A 14,485-nucleotide genomic window follows, 5' to 3' on the forward strand; every position below is an offset into this window, starting at 1 on the left:
AAAAGCGTTCCAGGGACATTTGTATATGCTTGTTTACATTGTACTTAAGAATATGTCTTTTCTCGTGTAACTATTTTTGTTCAGCTGCATCGATCTCGTTTGATTTTGTATAATTCATAACGTTCTAACGAACCATGTAATATTCGAACGTCAGAGGATAATCAGTCAATCATACAAAACTTACTAAGGTATAATGTCCGTGTCTGTGTGTTTGGTTTCGCATTTTTACTTTGAAATATGTTTATTTACATATCATCACTGACAATTTCTCCAGTTAAAGTACTTGAGTGTTGAAGTAAAATAATCATATAGGTGAACCATTGACCAATAAAATCTCATGTTTTATAAATAACGCAAAGAGTGCATTCACTCATATATAACTCAAACGATCAGAAACTGTACATTTCCTTTCTTGTCTCCCATATGCTCGTTGTTAGTGTATTGTCTGAAAACGTCTGTTAAACGAACAAATACATATTAGTATCTCAACACCAGTGATACACAAATTTACAATGTTATAACTACCGTAGTGACAAAACACACACACACACTAATTTATACTTCTGATTGTGCAATGATACATCTGCAGTATTGTGTATTATGACAAAATGTCTCGTGTAACCACCTTACAGCAAGTGACTTCCACGTTGCCACGACAACACAAAAGTAGTTGTTTCTCATTTGGGCAAGAATTACTTAAGTTTGTACTCAAGTTCCACTTATGTTGACTGCACGTTTCAACGATTCTGAAAACATCTCTTCAGGTCACAGCAGCGTCTTTCAGCTTCATAGTCTCCACCCTGTCGGTACATCCTTGCTGCAGCTGCATACTGAAACAAATAAAGTACTCTTGAACCCTCAAATGGTATTTGTTGCCATAACAACAACCATAACATGTCAACACACTGCAACCATTATTCATAAAAACATTTCACAAGCATATTGTGTTCATGTATCAATCATTTATCACTTTACGTATTGGATAAAACCATGTGAATCTGTTGATTCCGGTCCCAGAATCAACAAGCTCCAACGATTCGATTGATTTTACTGACTTAAACCATGTAATGGTTGATAGATAATTTCGCAGATCTGCATAATATGATAAATAAATAGTTTCGTAAATTGTACTTGTTAATATGCACTTTCAGAACAGTCAGTGAATTTCATGTCTCAGAATCAGCTGCAACAACAATGTCATCACAATGGTGGCAAGCAATAGGGTGGATTATTCAATGGACGTGTAGTGATAATTACATTAATATATCATGATCGGTGTAGTATTCCCCTCAACCATACTATTTATTTATGTAACATGCCAAAAGGAAGTAGGTGATATTATTTTGTTTAGATGAAACTTCAGGAAAATACACCAATGTCTGGCAATAAAAGTAAGTTATTTATGTGGCAAGAACATTTCCGAGGAAACCAAGGTCTCAAATACAGGATTATGACAGTCATGTAGCACGTGTGATCGGGCAGTTCGAGCAAGAGGTTATATGCCAGATTTACCATTGTCACCTCGACTCGGTTGTGAGCAGAATCAAATTGATTCTTGGAATCAAACGCTCAAAGACACTTTATCAAACACATTTTAAGGGAGTCCATAATGGAATAGAGTGGTATTACAATGACTGGCCGAACTGCGCTCCTTATTGTCCATGGCAGATTCACAGGTCAAAAATATCGGGGCAACAGTATTGCGCCAGGTGTGGTGCCATTTGAACAACGTGTTAGGCAACGTTTCATCTTTAATGATAATGCACATGCTTATCATGTCAGGATTGTAACCCAATTCCTGCAGCAGCAAAACATCCATGTCATGCTATGGCCAACACTCAGTTTCCTCCATTGAACACGCCTGGAACTTCTTTGGCAGACGTGTTCGTCAACGTCAAAACTCACCCACCACTCTCAATGAATCATAAGTCAAACTGCCTCGAAGAATTCGTGCATTTCTGGCCAATAGAGGTTGGTTTACCCAAGATTAGTGATGCTGGCTGCAAAATGCAAATTTCGAATATGACCCCGACCTCTTTAACGACCAAGAGCATCACTATATGATCACACTTACCATTAGAACCGATATACACACAGAAATTGTCATGGACTAGTTCTCACTGGTGCAAGACTAACGATTTTTATACCTTCATTCAGAAAACAAAACAAAACACTTACCTCTTCATTCTTTTCATAGGCAAGCCCAGAAAGTACATATTCGTCTGCATACCGCAAACAGGTACCTGCTTTAGTTATTTTGTTACACTTCAGAAAATCAGCTGCTGCTGATAGAAAGTAGCTTTTCCGTTTCGCTTCATCGCTTTCTGTCATTGCTATCACGGCTTTGTTGTAAGCTATTGCAGAAAGTCTTTTATCATTGTCGCCAGCTCTTCTGTAACACTTTGCAGCATCCATATATAAACGATGTGTCATGAATGTGTCTCCTTGCTGGACCCAGTCTTCAGCATTAGATGCTTTAGCAAATTTCAGACCATCTTCTTCTACAAAGATTAAATAAGATGCGATAAATTCATTGAACTATAATCAGTTGCCGATTGTGACACAAAGCAACGAGTTGCGTTCGACCAGGTAATTATGTTACAAAATACGTTTAGCATATACCAGATGTCTTCAGTATGTATAATGACAACACTGCATGCTATTTTATATTCTACACAGATGCATAAATACTGACCTGAAGTGTCACTGAATTTCTCTGACACAACTCTGACAAGTTTCCTGGCCTTAAAGTATGCAAACATAGGAGCTCGTTTATCCTTATCCTCATCATAGATCCACAAATTACACCGGGCTCTGGTCAAAGCTGTGTAAAGATATTTGAGCTCCGAGTTCAAAAGTTTGTGTTTTAATGCATCAAACTCCAACGCACGTACATGTAGGTCATCTCCTGAGTAAAGCAAGAAACAAGCTAGATGAGATAAATGAACTATTGCAATGCACTGAAATATGGAATATTAATATTTACAAGAACATGGATCAGTATGGGAAACGATCGTGCCATATCATTTGGAAATATTGGTAGCGCTTGACTTTATATGTAATTTACTAATATTTACCTTTTGATAACGTAATGATGATAAAATGTACCTGTGGAATCTAGCCCAAGGCTGTCCTGGAAAGATTTTACAACCCTCCACTCCTTTGTCACCTGTGAAATACACAAGACAAAACGTAATACACTCATACATGAATTAATGACAACGGCTACCCTTGTCGTATTTGGTATAATTAATTACTTTTACTACAACACGCATATAGTTTAATAATTGCAAGCTGAATCTTGTGACCCATGTAGCTTTCTTCTTATTCTACTTTCCACACACACATACATTGGTCATCTTACTTATATTCATTTCAGTAACGAAATGTAAGGTCAAGCAAGTACAATGTATATCTAATCGGCATGGGATTGAAAAATACGCTTGCCATACCATGCATCTTTGTAAGAAGAAAAACGGCATTGGTATTATATATAAATGAGTATGATAGTACATGAGAAAATACTGTCTTATGACAGGTTTTACATTTATTGTACCTGTGAATCTTTGAAGAAGTTGTACAATAAGACGTCATCAAACTCAAGGCCTTTACATTCACAGATAGTCAGGACATTAGCATTTTCTTTGAATACCGTCGGTAAAGTGGCCTTGGCCTCCTGATTTGCAACCAGAATGGCTTGATGGGATCCAAATATAATAGATCCTTGTCCTGTGTCTTTAGATTCTCTAGATTTCTGTTTGCATAAAATGTAAACAGCATATATGTATGACATTGACATACAACATACCATGTTAATTGACCATGTTGTCTTGTGATTTTAATGGGTGCCTGTTAATAACAACTCTAAATAGGTATCCAATAATTAAAAAAACAACTAATATATATTTTCTTGATAAAAGATTTGTATTAAATTAAAACTGCCTTTTTACACTGCACAACTGGTGACTTCATTCATATGATATACGTTGTTTACTTAAGCAAATATACAATTAAGTATGTAACAATACATAATATTATACATTTATCTTGTGGTATACCCATCTTGTAAAGTATACACATGCTGCTACCTTATGTGCATTCCAATACTTCAGCGAAGTTCTAAAATAGAGAAAATACTTATACTCTCTTGAAATACCTTGAGAAACATTTCCAAATCTTGTGAGGAGCAAAATTCTAGCAGAAGTGGAGGTTTTCCATGGAACAATCCAACATCCTTTTCCAAGCTATCAAAGGATTCTTTAAAATATTCTGTCATAATGTCCAAGACAGAAGATGCAAGAGAGAGTATTCCACTATGGGACCTGTAGTTGAAAATTAGTTTTTGAATTTTTGGCACATTTATCTGGCTTTTTGCCTCAGGTGAAGAACATTCTCTGACATGATGAAAACATGCCTGAATGTCACAGAACCGAAATGCAATGCCTCTCATTATACACTGTGCTGTATCACCTGTGAGAAATATATCATTTGGGTTTTGAGAAATACTCATCAGAAGAAGCAGCTCTGCTTGGATAAAATCCTGTGTTTCATCCACATACAATTGATGTATGGTCCAGGGCATGTCAAGTCCAGCCTTGCATCTCTTATAAATGTCAAACACTACATCTGCCTCATCAAACATAGCTTCTTTTCTAATGAAACGTTTGTATTTCATATAGATGGCATATACAACGTCCCTCTCTCCACTAAAAAACGGCGATTTCTTCCTCCCAAGATCAATATATTCATCTAATGTAAGATGTCCATCCTGTTTTGACATAGCTTCAAATGATCCCTTGATTAAGGAAAGAATCTCTGTCCACACAAGAGACGGTTGCATTTTCAAACATGACGTTTGAGAAATTCTTGGCCAGATTTTCCTTTCAAATACTTCAAATGTAATAAATCTTGAATGGTTTGCATGTTTAGCCTTATATGTTCGTCGTGGTGACTGTGAATCATCTACATCAACAACAGTGTCATCCAACACATCAACTTCATCTTTCCAACCTTCTATGTTTTCCCGTAAACTTCCATCTTCGTTTCTTTCAAAGAAATGAGGCGGGTCGAGGGAGGCATCCAGCATCAACAGCAGTTGCTTCGAAGTAAGGATGAGAGGGAAACTAACATCAGTGACATCTTTAAATTTTGAGGGAAGTGGCCCACAATTATGACTTCCATGGGGCATTGTATTATCCTGTCCATAACACAGTTCTGTAAATTGTTTCTTGATCTCTGCACATAGAACATGGTTCTTTGTCACAAATATCTGATGAAGATGACCTGGTCGTTTAGATCCTATGATGAAAAGAACACCTTAATGTATACATCTTTTATAGGATTGACACTGGGCATTTACTATGGAAGAAATAAGGAAAGTACAAAAGTGTATTTCTATACTCACTTCTTAAGATGTACTTACCACATTGTCCACGACTAGGACTCGAAGGGCGTTCCGTGTTTTCTCTGAGAGAAGTCTGAAGCATATCTGTTTTTGTTAAGGACAGTTCATCTGTCTCATTACCAGTGTTCCATTGGGAACAGAAATTCTGCCACAATCGGTAGAGACAGCAAGTTGTTTTCCCTGTTCCACTTCTCCCCAAAAGCAGTATGGGTTCATAAGGTTTAGAGTTGATAATCACATGCTCTTCATCACTGAGCTTAAAGGGAAACTGAGCTGTATAATTGTCCTGAATTATACACTTTGCCATCGATGTGGTGAAAGAATGAAACCGGTAGATATGAAATGCAGTTTCACTTACATCCACCAGCGGATAAAGTTGTGTCAGTTCACAAGTAGAAGCATCAATTGCCTGCTTTTCTTCCTCATATCTCACTGGTTGTCTGTAAGTTTCAGACCTCTTCCCTAGAAACTGTTGGTGCTTGATTCCCTTCAACGTCTTTGTCCATTGGCACTCCTGTCCTTTTCGGTGAGCTTCCGCCACTTTGTCAATAGCTCTTCTAAGGTTGTCATGATGAAATACTATGTCCAATATACTAATGACCTGTGTATATAATGGAGTGTCCTTCATTCTTGAAATGCCAATTTTCCAAATCACTCGTGCATCCTTTGTTAACTCTGCCTCATATATTTCCACCGACATGTCACCTTTGATCACCTTCTTTAGTGGTGGATCCCATTGTCCTGATGCAAGTTTGTGAATTACAAGAATGAATTTCCTTTTCAGATAATAGGGCCTGTGTTTGAACAGTTTCCAAACACAAGAACTGCATTCAACCTCCCACGCCAATCCTTCAAAATTCAGTATGTCACACATCTCCTCCGCCCCCGACACTTCCCTAGTGTCCGCATCCCCGGTCACCTTCACTTCTCTATATGTTGAGATGATGGTACTTTGTTCATGATAAATTGGAATTTTCTGAAGCATTCTCTCTATTAAGATTCTTGCATCACTTAAGTTTGTTTCTACTGCAATGGTTGTTTGCTGTTGTTTAGGCTGCACTCTTTGAACAGATCCAGCGTGATCTCGTTTTGATGTTCCCTCGTGATGACTTGTACCAGAATCAGATATAGTGCTCTTTTGAGTCCTGTAGTTCTTTACATGTGCGATGAATTCATCAGCTTTCACTGAATACACAGCGTCTTTGATGTTTCTCCGAATTGACGTTGCTTTCTCAGGGGATATGTATAGAGAGGATGATGGGTAACCAGTGCACAAATTCAGAAAGTCCACCAGACCACTGTGTCCTAGGGGAAACATATCAAGTTACAAACACACAGAAAATAACTTAGATATTATCAAACGAATTATTCAGTATTTTAATTGGGTGTAAAAAGCATTTTAAATATGCACGCAAAGAAATTCATTATATGTCCTTTGTACATAAACATATTACCTATGTACCTATACACGGAGCACCTTTAGAAAACAGTACCACAAATTCTCGTGAGGACGATCTCTGCCGTAGGTCACATGTCTCAAGACAAGCAACCATTTTTTCGAGAATCCGTCGGACGCGAACCGGCGACCTTCGGATTGTTAGCCCGACAGCTAACCGACTGAGCTACGTCCACAACTTAGTGCAAATTTACCTAGTGATGCCTATGACGTTACGGAACTGAACGAAAAGGGTCGAATAGGTGACGGACACTTACGAAGGTTACGAGTAGGGATGGTGTCTCGTGACTTTAGTCTACGGACACTTACGAATGATCCCGATGCCATTTGGCACACTCGTCCCATTCCGTAATGTACAAGATACCGGGTGGAGAGAAATGAGCCGATATGCCGCGAAATGAAAACGGCTCCAGGCGTCAGACGTCAGACGTCGAACTCGCGAGTACGCATGAATGATTTGGTATTTAATAATTCGTCGGGTGATTCTTGTGACAGAAAAGTGAGGTAGGGAACACTGTAAGGATGATGTGGATAACAGTAAGGAACGAGGGGGGAATTAGCATGACAAGTGACGACACAACGGTGAGTTGTTCGCTTTTGAATCAGTACTGAAATAATGTAGCCGGTGAAAGTTGCTTGTGTGAATGCTCCAGGGCAGTTTCCAGTTGCCAAAGTATTCGACACAAAACCATTTCATCCTTTTTACTCGACGTTTTTGTGTGAAGAATATTAGGAGCCGTTATATAATCTATAATAGCCAATAAACCTAACCCTAATGATCGTAAAGGGGTGATTGATCGTAAACGGATCCAAGGGCTAAGGATAGAGTTCGGTGTAACCTACCCTAACACTGGCGACATTTGGATGTGTTCAGCGCCAATATAATATCTCTAATAAACTTCATTCTTGTGCATAATAATGAAAATGAATGAACCGAAAAAATAATATATTTCTATTAGTTCCCATTTATAACCATTTTATCCACTTGAATTACGAGAAAAACGAAATAAAAAATATATAAAAGATAAAAGTGCTTCGTAAACTAATGCTTGCTCTAAAATGCGCCGCCGCAGGCTATAATTAGTAAACAAATACTTAAAACTCTCAACATCGCAGTGCGTATTCAATGACATTGACTGGGAGGAGCTTATGCACACTCGATGACCCCTGACTTCACAGGTCATTGTTTCGCCGGTGTGACTGGCAACAAAATACTACAAATTACGTCATTGGGTATGATCACGTGTTTGAAAAGTTTGTGGTACTGTATTCTAAAGGTAGGCCCATGTATCAACCAAGTCATCGAGCCTGAACACCCGATCCATTTAGTCGCCTCTAACGATAAACATGGATTGAAGGGAGAGATATTGCATGTATCTCGTGTCATCCTCTATATAACAGCAATGACCAATATAGTCTTGGAGGTAGTTATGGTTTTACCACAAGTATATCAACAAAGGGATATTATGAAATTCCTCCGGAATGTTATTGTACTTATTCCATATAGGAACAAGAAGACGGAAATAGTGTAGATCTGTTATGCAGCTGGTTTTATATTTACAACCTCAGTTACCAAGAGCAATCGCTTAAATATTTGTTTACATGGCAACATTATTGTGATGCTCATTTAGTATCAGCAGTTAAGAAAGCTGTACATCTGTGATGTTCTGAAACAGACTATGGATGACTCTGTATCCAATACACCTGATAAATTATATACCTGATGTGTCTTTATTGGATGCTTGCACAATGAATTCTTGATCGCTTTTTAACATCATAAACTGAAAACCAGTTCCCTAAATATTCACTGTCACTACACCCTTAGTTATTAACTTTCGTGTAAAATTATTCTGCACAATATCTAAAAATGCCAGAATGACCAGAAACATTTGAACATATGTATATGCATGCATGTCTTTTCAAGAACAAGTGTTTGCAAGTTTCATTTGATATGAAGTTGGCTTAAAAATATGTTTTCAATGTTAAAAGGGAAGTTACACATTGGTTAGAAACGACGTGGTGTCAAACAAATATTTCGAAGCTAAAAGATAATATGTGATGCTTTTAAATAAATATTTGGAGCTCGCGGGTTATATGGAAGTCTAGACATATTATCTCAAAACTTAACTAGTAATTGTTTTCACAGTCGCTCAGAGGTAAATGTTTTGATAACGATAGAACAAAATGAACCTGTGAACTATTAAGTGTTAAGCGTTTATACCTGAGTACAATATATACTCAAACCCTCCAAAAATCATATCTTTTTAACTTTGATGACTCTCATTATATAAGAACCACCTCTACTATGTACCTGTACGTAAAAACACGAGAGCTGCTGCTCCACCAGTAGTAATCATGGAGGAAGAGCGACTTGCATGGTGGACAAGGGCGAAGAAAACTCGAAACTCCTTCTTTTTTAGAGCTGATTCAATAGCGACGTCACAATTGTCAATGTTTGCTTCATGGTCCAAAAAAATCTTCAGAATCCTAAGTCTGTTTGATTCAAACCCGTCAAAAAGCTTACACTGAATAAGTGCCAAAACAGATATGTTTTGGGCCATTTTTCGTCCATGTTTGTGTTCACCATAGGAGAAAACCAGCCTTTCAAACTGGTACCACTTTCCCCTCTCTACAAACATTTTGAGCAGCCCTAACACTTCTTGGATGTTTAGGCCATTAATCGTTTGGGGAAAATCTGAATTGGAAAAAAACAACATAAATATTTCCATTATGTTTTTCCTCAGCACTAAATTTACATGTGAAGGTTTCAAGAACAGACATGTCAATACACGTGATCTCTAAAGGCATAAACAGAAACACTGAACTACACCAAACAAGAAACATGAGTGAATTAGGCATTCATGAAATCATTGTGACAATACTGTTTTCAAATCAATGTGGTCACAACCCTTAAAACTTATGGCCATCAAAGTTTGTAACTGAAGCGCCAATACATTTCTACCACAATACCGCGATGAAGGCTCTAAAGTGAGTGAGTGAGTTGGGTTTAACGCCGCTTTTAACAGTATTTTAGTTATTTCGCGGCGTGTCAGCCTAATGTGGGAGGAAAGCCCGAAGTGATGCAGGTCTCAGACGTTTACCACTTTGATGAAACCAACGAGCACGGGTATGGTGCTGACAAACCTAGAAACATAATAGGGGCGAACCGGGATTCGAATCAGCAATCATAGGTTTCTGGCGTGCCCAAGGGACGCAACTCTGCACAGCGAATCGCGGCGCCTTAGACGACTGGGCCACCCGTGCCCCCTAAGGCCCTAAAAGTCAACCCTAAGTTTAACAGGCGAAACACCCATTTTGGGGTTTAATGTGGTGAATTTAGTATCAAGTTGTTTGCTTGTTTGATTACCTTGTACTGAGGCATTGTTGGCTATTCCATTCAGGCACATTTTAGTAAGATGTTTCTTGTCATGTGTGTCTCTCTTCAGAAGTACCTCTACAAATACTGCCACTGCCTTATTGACGTGTCCTAGTTCTACAAGGACACACGCATAGCTGTATTGTTTGTCATTTTGACATTCAACTCCTTTAGATTCCTCGTCCAATAGCAGTTGTTTTGAGTGAAATACACCATCATCAGTATGGTGCTCTTCTTCGCGAAATATAGTAAAAACAGTCGAAAGCAATGATGACACTGAAAAATAAAAATAAATGAAAGCAAAGGCCCCAATTCATATACAATAGTGCAACAGTGATATCCTCCACAGTATTTGTACACATTGTACATTGAATTACCATGTCTAACTCTTTTATCATATTACTCACACATTCGGAGACTGGGTATGAATCTTTCAAGTATAATACCTGTTTGGTAGATCCTCCGAAATATTGAAGGTGTGGAAGCCCGAAATTGTTCAAGGTAAAGATGCAACTGAGGGCTAATCAGATATTCATTCATGTCGAAAATGGTTCTCCCAGAACTATCTTTGATGGTATCCACTCCTTGTGATGGCACAATGGTTTCAAGCATCCAGTTAAGTACGTTCAACTTTCCTGAAAACATCTCAACATGATTAACCTGGTAGCTATCATTAAATTAGTCTGGAAATTTCAAATCTGTTTTTACATGTACATATACTCATGATTCCTACATGTACAAGGAGAGGCCCTCCATGATACATAAGAAATGATAAAGTATGACTTATATAATAGCATCCATATACATCTTCTATTTAATGGATTAATCAATCGTTTAACAGGTAAATCTTTCCTTTTGTTGATTTCATTGAACTAATATTTATAATGTCTATTGTAGTGCAAGTAGTAGTACAAATCAAATACTTATATTCAAATCAGTGTCATTAGTGATTATATCAGAGTAAATTCTTACTTGTTAGGAAAGCAATAGCAACAGCAGCATGCAAATACGTGTCGCCAGCAGCCATGCTGAGTGTTTTATAATCACTTCCATTTCTTAAGAAAAACAGCATCAGGGTCTCTATCCAAGGGTATTTGGACAACCATTCTTTGTTACACAAAGGTTGCAAGACTACGTTGAGCTGTTTACCACATCCCAAAAAACTTCGGTTGTCAAGGAAGAATTGATACGCCCGATAAGCGGTATCCCAGTCTGAATTTAGAAGTAAAGAGTAAGCCGTCATAGCCCACACGTCTTCTTTCACACAGTCCAGTCTTTTCATAGATTTGGTATCTGTCGATAGAACACACAGGGAAACAAACTTAGCTACACCCAAGTGTCCATGTTGCACTTAAAATAACAAAATAGCTGAAAGGTGTTGACTTCGAACTCCCGGAAGGAATAGAATATTTCAACTTACCACTTGCGTAGTGGTAGTTCGTAGTCCGAAGAGAAATTTGAGAATTATTTGATGATGGTTACATTGCCACCCTATCGTATTGCATTGTGTAAATACCGTTGTTCTAATCTTAATATAAACTATTAATTGAAGAAGGGAGAAAGATGGATTAAGTCCGTAATGATAGATTATGTCCACTTTGTATTGTTCCAATAACTGAGTCCGAATATCACTTTTGTATGGAATGACTGTTTCATAATGACATAAGTAACGACCTTCTTGCTAGGTACCATATTTTTTAACTACCAATAGCACAATGGTTTAACAATTAATGTTATCAAACAGTTAATATGTTATCAATTGCTTGGCCGATATGCGTTTTTAGCTCTAAAAAAGGTGTCGACTATTTCGTTAATGCCTATGTGATTGTATGGTGCATCGTTTGAAGATACTGTTACGTGCACTGTATAATGGGCCGGAAATAAACAATTTCTCACTTGCAACTGACAATGATGTTCTCAAAATGATCGAAAGTATGCCTTGCTGTGTCTCATGTTCCATGCATTCCAATTCCGTGAATGTATCCACCATTGTATTCAGAGAGTATTCGTTTACCATCAGTTTCCCGAGTGCTGTTATTACTTGATCGTGCGTCTGTAAGTAAACATAGTTCACATTTGTGTAGTTGGCAAGGTGTTGGATACCTTATGAAAAATAATCGCATATTCGTATGAATGCTAAATTACAATCGAATGTTGAAATTGATATATAAGTGTTTAAAGCGTTCGCTCGCCACGCCGAAGACCCGGGGCTCGACTTCCCATTGCATTTAGTAACAATGCATTTACTTCCCCAACAATGGAAAACTCGTTTGGTAATAAAATTGGCTCATTCCATTTAAAATCATTTTGCCGTTTTCCACATCGAAGCTATTTCTGGTATTCGTGTTTCTTAAATGTTACAGATGACAATACACTAAATAAGAAAGGCGTCTGTACCCAAAAACGGAAGTAGCCCCATCACTACATTTTCCTGCATGCTCCAAAATTCTTCCAGATAAAGGTATCATATGCATGACCCTTTTTGTATTCTACGAGTACCAAACTAGGGGACAGTTTAACTTTGACCCTGAATCCTGTTCAACTACAAAATAGAAAATATGTATCCTCCAGGTACATATATATGAAGGTTAGAAGTTCTAGATTATTGACATAATGTGGTTTGTTACTAATCATGCCAAAAACAGTATAAATATGCCAAATACTCAAGCTGACCTTCACGCTTTCGAATTACATGCATGTAGGTGTTACAAATATGAAGTGTCCATACTATATTACCAATGCTCTTTATGAAACTGCATACAGGAAATATGGGAATTACCTTTAAGGTTATCTTGACATTTGACACAACTATGACACATAGCTGTTGATTTTGTTGAAAAATGCTTGATTTCTCAATTCGCGCGCTAGATAGTGCTGTATAAATCTTAATTCCACCAAAGAGTAATATGTTGTCATAATAAAATGTTTGCTGAGACCTTTCGTCCTGATGTTAATTCTTTGGACTTCAATTCTGTAACATTTAGATTATTACCTGTGGCAGTCTGTGTAATTCCAAACTTTGCATGCAGTCCTTCAGAGCCTGCTTTCCTTCTCCAGACTGCAGCCGACAATGTGCTCTTTCGCTGTAGAGAGTAGCTAAGTGGACTGCACCAGCTGATGATTTGGCCTTCAGAGTAGCCAAGTGGACTGCACCAGCTGATGATTTAGCCTTAAGAGTAGCCAAGCGGACTCTACCAGCTGATGATTTAGCCTCAACGAGATCAATAGTTTGGGTGAATGTCCGAATAGCTGCTTGGTAATTAAACATTTGGAGCTGTCGGCGAGCACATTCCTCCATACATTTGGGATCTGGAATTTTAAAATAAAGTTCATGCTTTTTTAGGGAGTTTTTGAAAACGGAAGCTGGTGAAAAGATCGTTGTTTCAAACCAGCATTCCTGAACCTTGTGTCATCTCTAACCTGCGCCTCCTGCTTCAGTGCTATAAACGAGTGGAAGATCTCTTTTGGGTAGCAGTTCCGTGCAACCGTTATACAGACCTAAATGAAAGGCAGAGAAACTTTACATCATCAGGGGGCACGGGTGGCCCAGTTACACCCCGGGAGTTGCGTCCCTTGGGCACGCCAGAAACCTATGATTGTAGGTTCGAATCCCGGTTCGCCCCGATTATGTTTCTAGGTTTGTCAGCACCATACCCGTGCTCATGGGTTTCACCAAAGTGGTAAACGTCTGAGACCTGCTTTCCTCCCACATTAAGCTGACACGCCGCTATATAACTGGAATACTGTTAAAAGAGGCGTTAAACCCAACTCACTCACTCACCTTTACATCATTATAAGACATTAAGCAGAGTCCATGGTACGATTCCGACTATATCATAAGTATGTGTTTATGAATCACTATCAAAGATTGATGATACCACGTGTTCGCGAAAAGATGGGCACATGCTGCTCCAACGGTGCACCCGTCACCAGAAAGACCTAAACATATTGTATGTAAGCACCTGTCAATTTCTGTTTGAGCAGATCGTAAATAGGTTTAGGAGTTGTTCTGATGTCAGTAGGCGTCCGGTTTCGTTCGTCTTCCAAAGCATGATCAAATTTGTAGTGCAAAAGCAGATTTGTGAGCTCAAGCCCAGTTTCGGCGTCTTTTGCGCCACATGTCTCGCAGATCGTGTGGTATAGGGTTCGACCGGATCTGTCTTGGATGCCACGTATTTCCGTCATGTCCTCATGATTCTCCAGGAGATACTTTAGAACCCATGAACTACCTACAATACAACAGTATTTA

General features: G+C 38.4%; 1 protein-coding gene across 1 annotated transcript; it reads right to left on the reverse strand.

The window, feature by feature from the left end:
* Positions 1 to 737: 737 nt before the first annotated feature.
* Positions 738 to 4,840, reverse strand: LOC139457550 (TPR and ankyrin repeat-containing protein 1-like). Its single transcript, XM_071238930.1, has 6 exons — positions 4,157 to 4,840; positions 3,557 to 3,754; positions 3,109 to 3,169; positions 2,696 to 2,908; positions 2,179 to 2,501; positions 738 to 830 (listed from the first exon to the last, which is right to left on the reverse strand). The coding sequence occupies exons 1-6, from the start codon at positions 4,838 to 4,840 to the stop codon at positions 738 to 740; spliced, it is 1,572 nt and encodes a 523-aa protein (XP_071095031.1).
* Positions 4,841 to 14,485: the final 9,645 nt, after the last annotated feature.

The sequence above is a fragment of the Haliotis cracherodii genome, unplaced genomic scaffold (assembly GCF_022045235.1).
Source record: "Haliotis cracherodii isolate W230 unplaced genomic scaffold, xgHalCrac1.p SCAF_1, whole genome shotgun sequence".
Lineage (NCBI taxonomy): Eukaryota > Metazoa > Mollusca > Gastropoda > Lepetellida > Haliotidae > Haliotis > Haliotis cracherodii.

Coding starts and splice junctions, on each gene's coding strand:
- LOC139457550 (XM_071238930.1), bottom strand. CDS start 4,840: ATGCAACCGTCTCTTGTGTGGACAGAGATTCTTTCCTTAATCAAGGGA. Junction 3,755..4,156: donor ATTTGGAAATGTTTCTCAAG/GTATTTCAAGAG, acceptor TTATGCAAACAG/AAATCTAGAGAATCTAAAGA. Junction 3,170..3,556: donor ACTTCTTCAAAGATTCACAG/GTACAATAAATG, acceptor TGTATTTCACAG/GTGACAAAGGAGTGGAGGGT.